General features: G+C 35.9%; 1 protein-coding gene across 1 annotated transcript; it reads left to right on the forward strand.

Annotated features, from left to right (window-relative positions):
- Nucleotides 1-18: 18 nt before the first annotated feature.
- LOC109222791 lies at nucleotides 19-1,533 on the forward strand (the record flags this gene model as incomplete). Its single annotated transcript, XM_019387104.1, has 3 exons — nucleotides 19-307; nucleotides 452-653; nucleotides 789-1,533. Coding segments are annotated over exons 1-3 (1,236 nt in total), but the record flags the coding sequence as incomplete, so codon positions are not given.
- Between the last annotated feature and the right edge of the window lie 74 nt (nucleotides 1,534-1,607).

Genomic DNA, 1,607 nt, shown 5'->3' on the forward strand with positions numbered 1-1,607 from the left:
AACGAAGATGAAGTAAACATGGAGCTTATACAGATACCATCAGATAGAATTGAAGAAATTGCTGAAACTTCTTGTGCTTCTCACAAATTAAGAAAAAGAGTGAGAAGAAAGCTGAAAGAATCTCCACCATGTAAAATACTAAGGCACGATGCGTTGCCTGAGGAAGTAAGATTCGGATCAATCTTTGAGAACAAACAAAACATGACTAAATTTTTCTGCAGCTTGGAGATAAACCAAAAAGTTGAATTCACTGCTGTTAGATCATGTTCCAAGAGATATGAGCTGAAATGCATCGTGGACAGATGTGGTTGGAATGTACGTGCTACTAGAATAAAACATTCCACACTGTTCAGGGTGATAAAATATCATAACATCCATGAATACTCGGTTGATGCAAGAAAATCAGATCAGAAATATGCTACATAAAATTTTATAAGTGAACAAATTATAGAACATGTTCGAGACAAAAAGATAGAGGTTACACCAGCCTTTGTAGAAAATGAAATGAAAAAGAAATTTGGAATTGACATTGGTTATCACAAGGCATGGCGTGCTATTCAAAAAGCTGTTGCTTGCATAAGGGGAACACCTGAAGAGAACTACCAGATTCTTCCTTCATACCTACACATGATGGTGGCCAAAAACCCAGGAACGTACACAAGCATAAAAAAAAAGATGCTCAAAATAGGTAAGCAAAACAATACTAACCATCAGCCTGAAGTTTCAAATGTTCCTATTCGAAAAAATTCACACCTTTTGATTTGTTTTTTTTGTGTTTCACTGTACAGATTTGCTTACATGTTCTTTGCTCCTGCGGCATCAGTAGCTGGTTGGTCCTACTGTAGACCCGTTATTGTAGTAGATGCAACATTTTTAAAGTCCAAATATCGTGGTGTTCTATTTGTTGCTGTATCAAAGGATGCAAACAATCAAATCTTTCCTCTATGTTTTGGTGTAGCAGAATCAGAAAACAATGAGGCATACATTTGGTTCTTCGGGGAAATGAGAAAAGCAATTCAAGTCCGTCGTGAACTGATTTTCTTATCAGATAGAAACCAATCGATCGCAACTGGGATTAGAAAAGTTTTTCGTGAAGCTCACCATGGTATCTACCTTTATCACTTTGAGGAAAATTTAAAGCAAAGACATGCAAAAGCCACGGTAACAAATCTTTTTCAAAGTGCTGCAAGGTCATACAAACGTGAAGATTTTAATCAGTTAATATCCCAACTCAAAAGTATTGACAAGAAAACATATAATTACATAATGGAAGAGCCTCCCGAGAGATGGGCTCGATCGTGGTTCCCACGGCGACGTTATGATATGCTAACAACAAACATGGTAGAATCAATGAATTCCATTTTACTAAAAGGGAGAGAAATGCCTATTTTAAGAATGTTAGATTTCATCCAAGAAAAGTTGGGAGAGTGGTTTTACAAACGGAGAAAAAAGGCAAATGAAACTTTTCACAGAGTATCAATATGGGCAGAAGAAGAGATGATTAAGAAGATGGACTTGGCTTGCAAAATGTTTGTGAGTATATTTATTAACTTCAGCTTTTTATATCTGTTGCACTGATTTACTGCTTACATTTAAAAAATTTCATA

The sequence above is a fragment of the Nicotiana attenuata genome, unplaced genomic scaffold (genome assembly GCF_001879085.1).
Source record: "Nicotiana attenuata strain UT unplaced genomic scaffold, NIATTr2, whole genome shotgun sequence".
Classification (NCBI taxonomy): Eukaryota; Viridiplantae; Streptophyta; class Magnoliopsida; order Solanales; family Solanaceae; genus Nicotiana; species Nicotiana attenuata.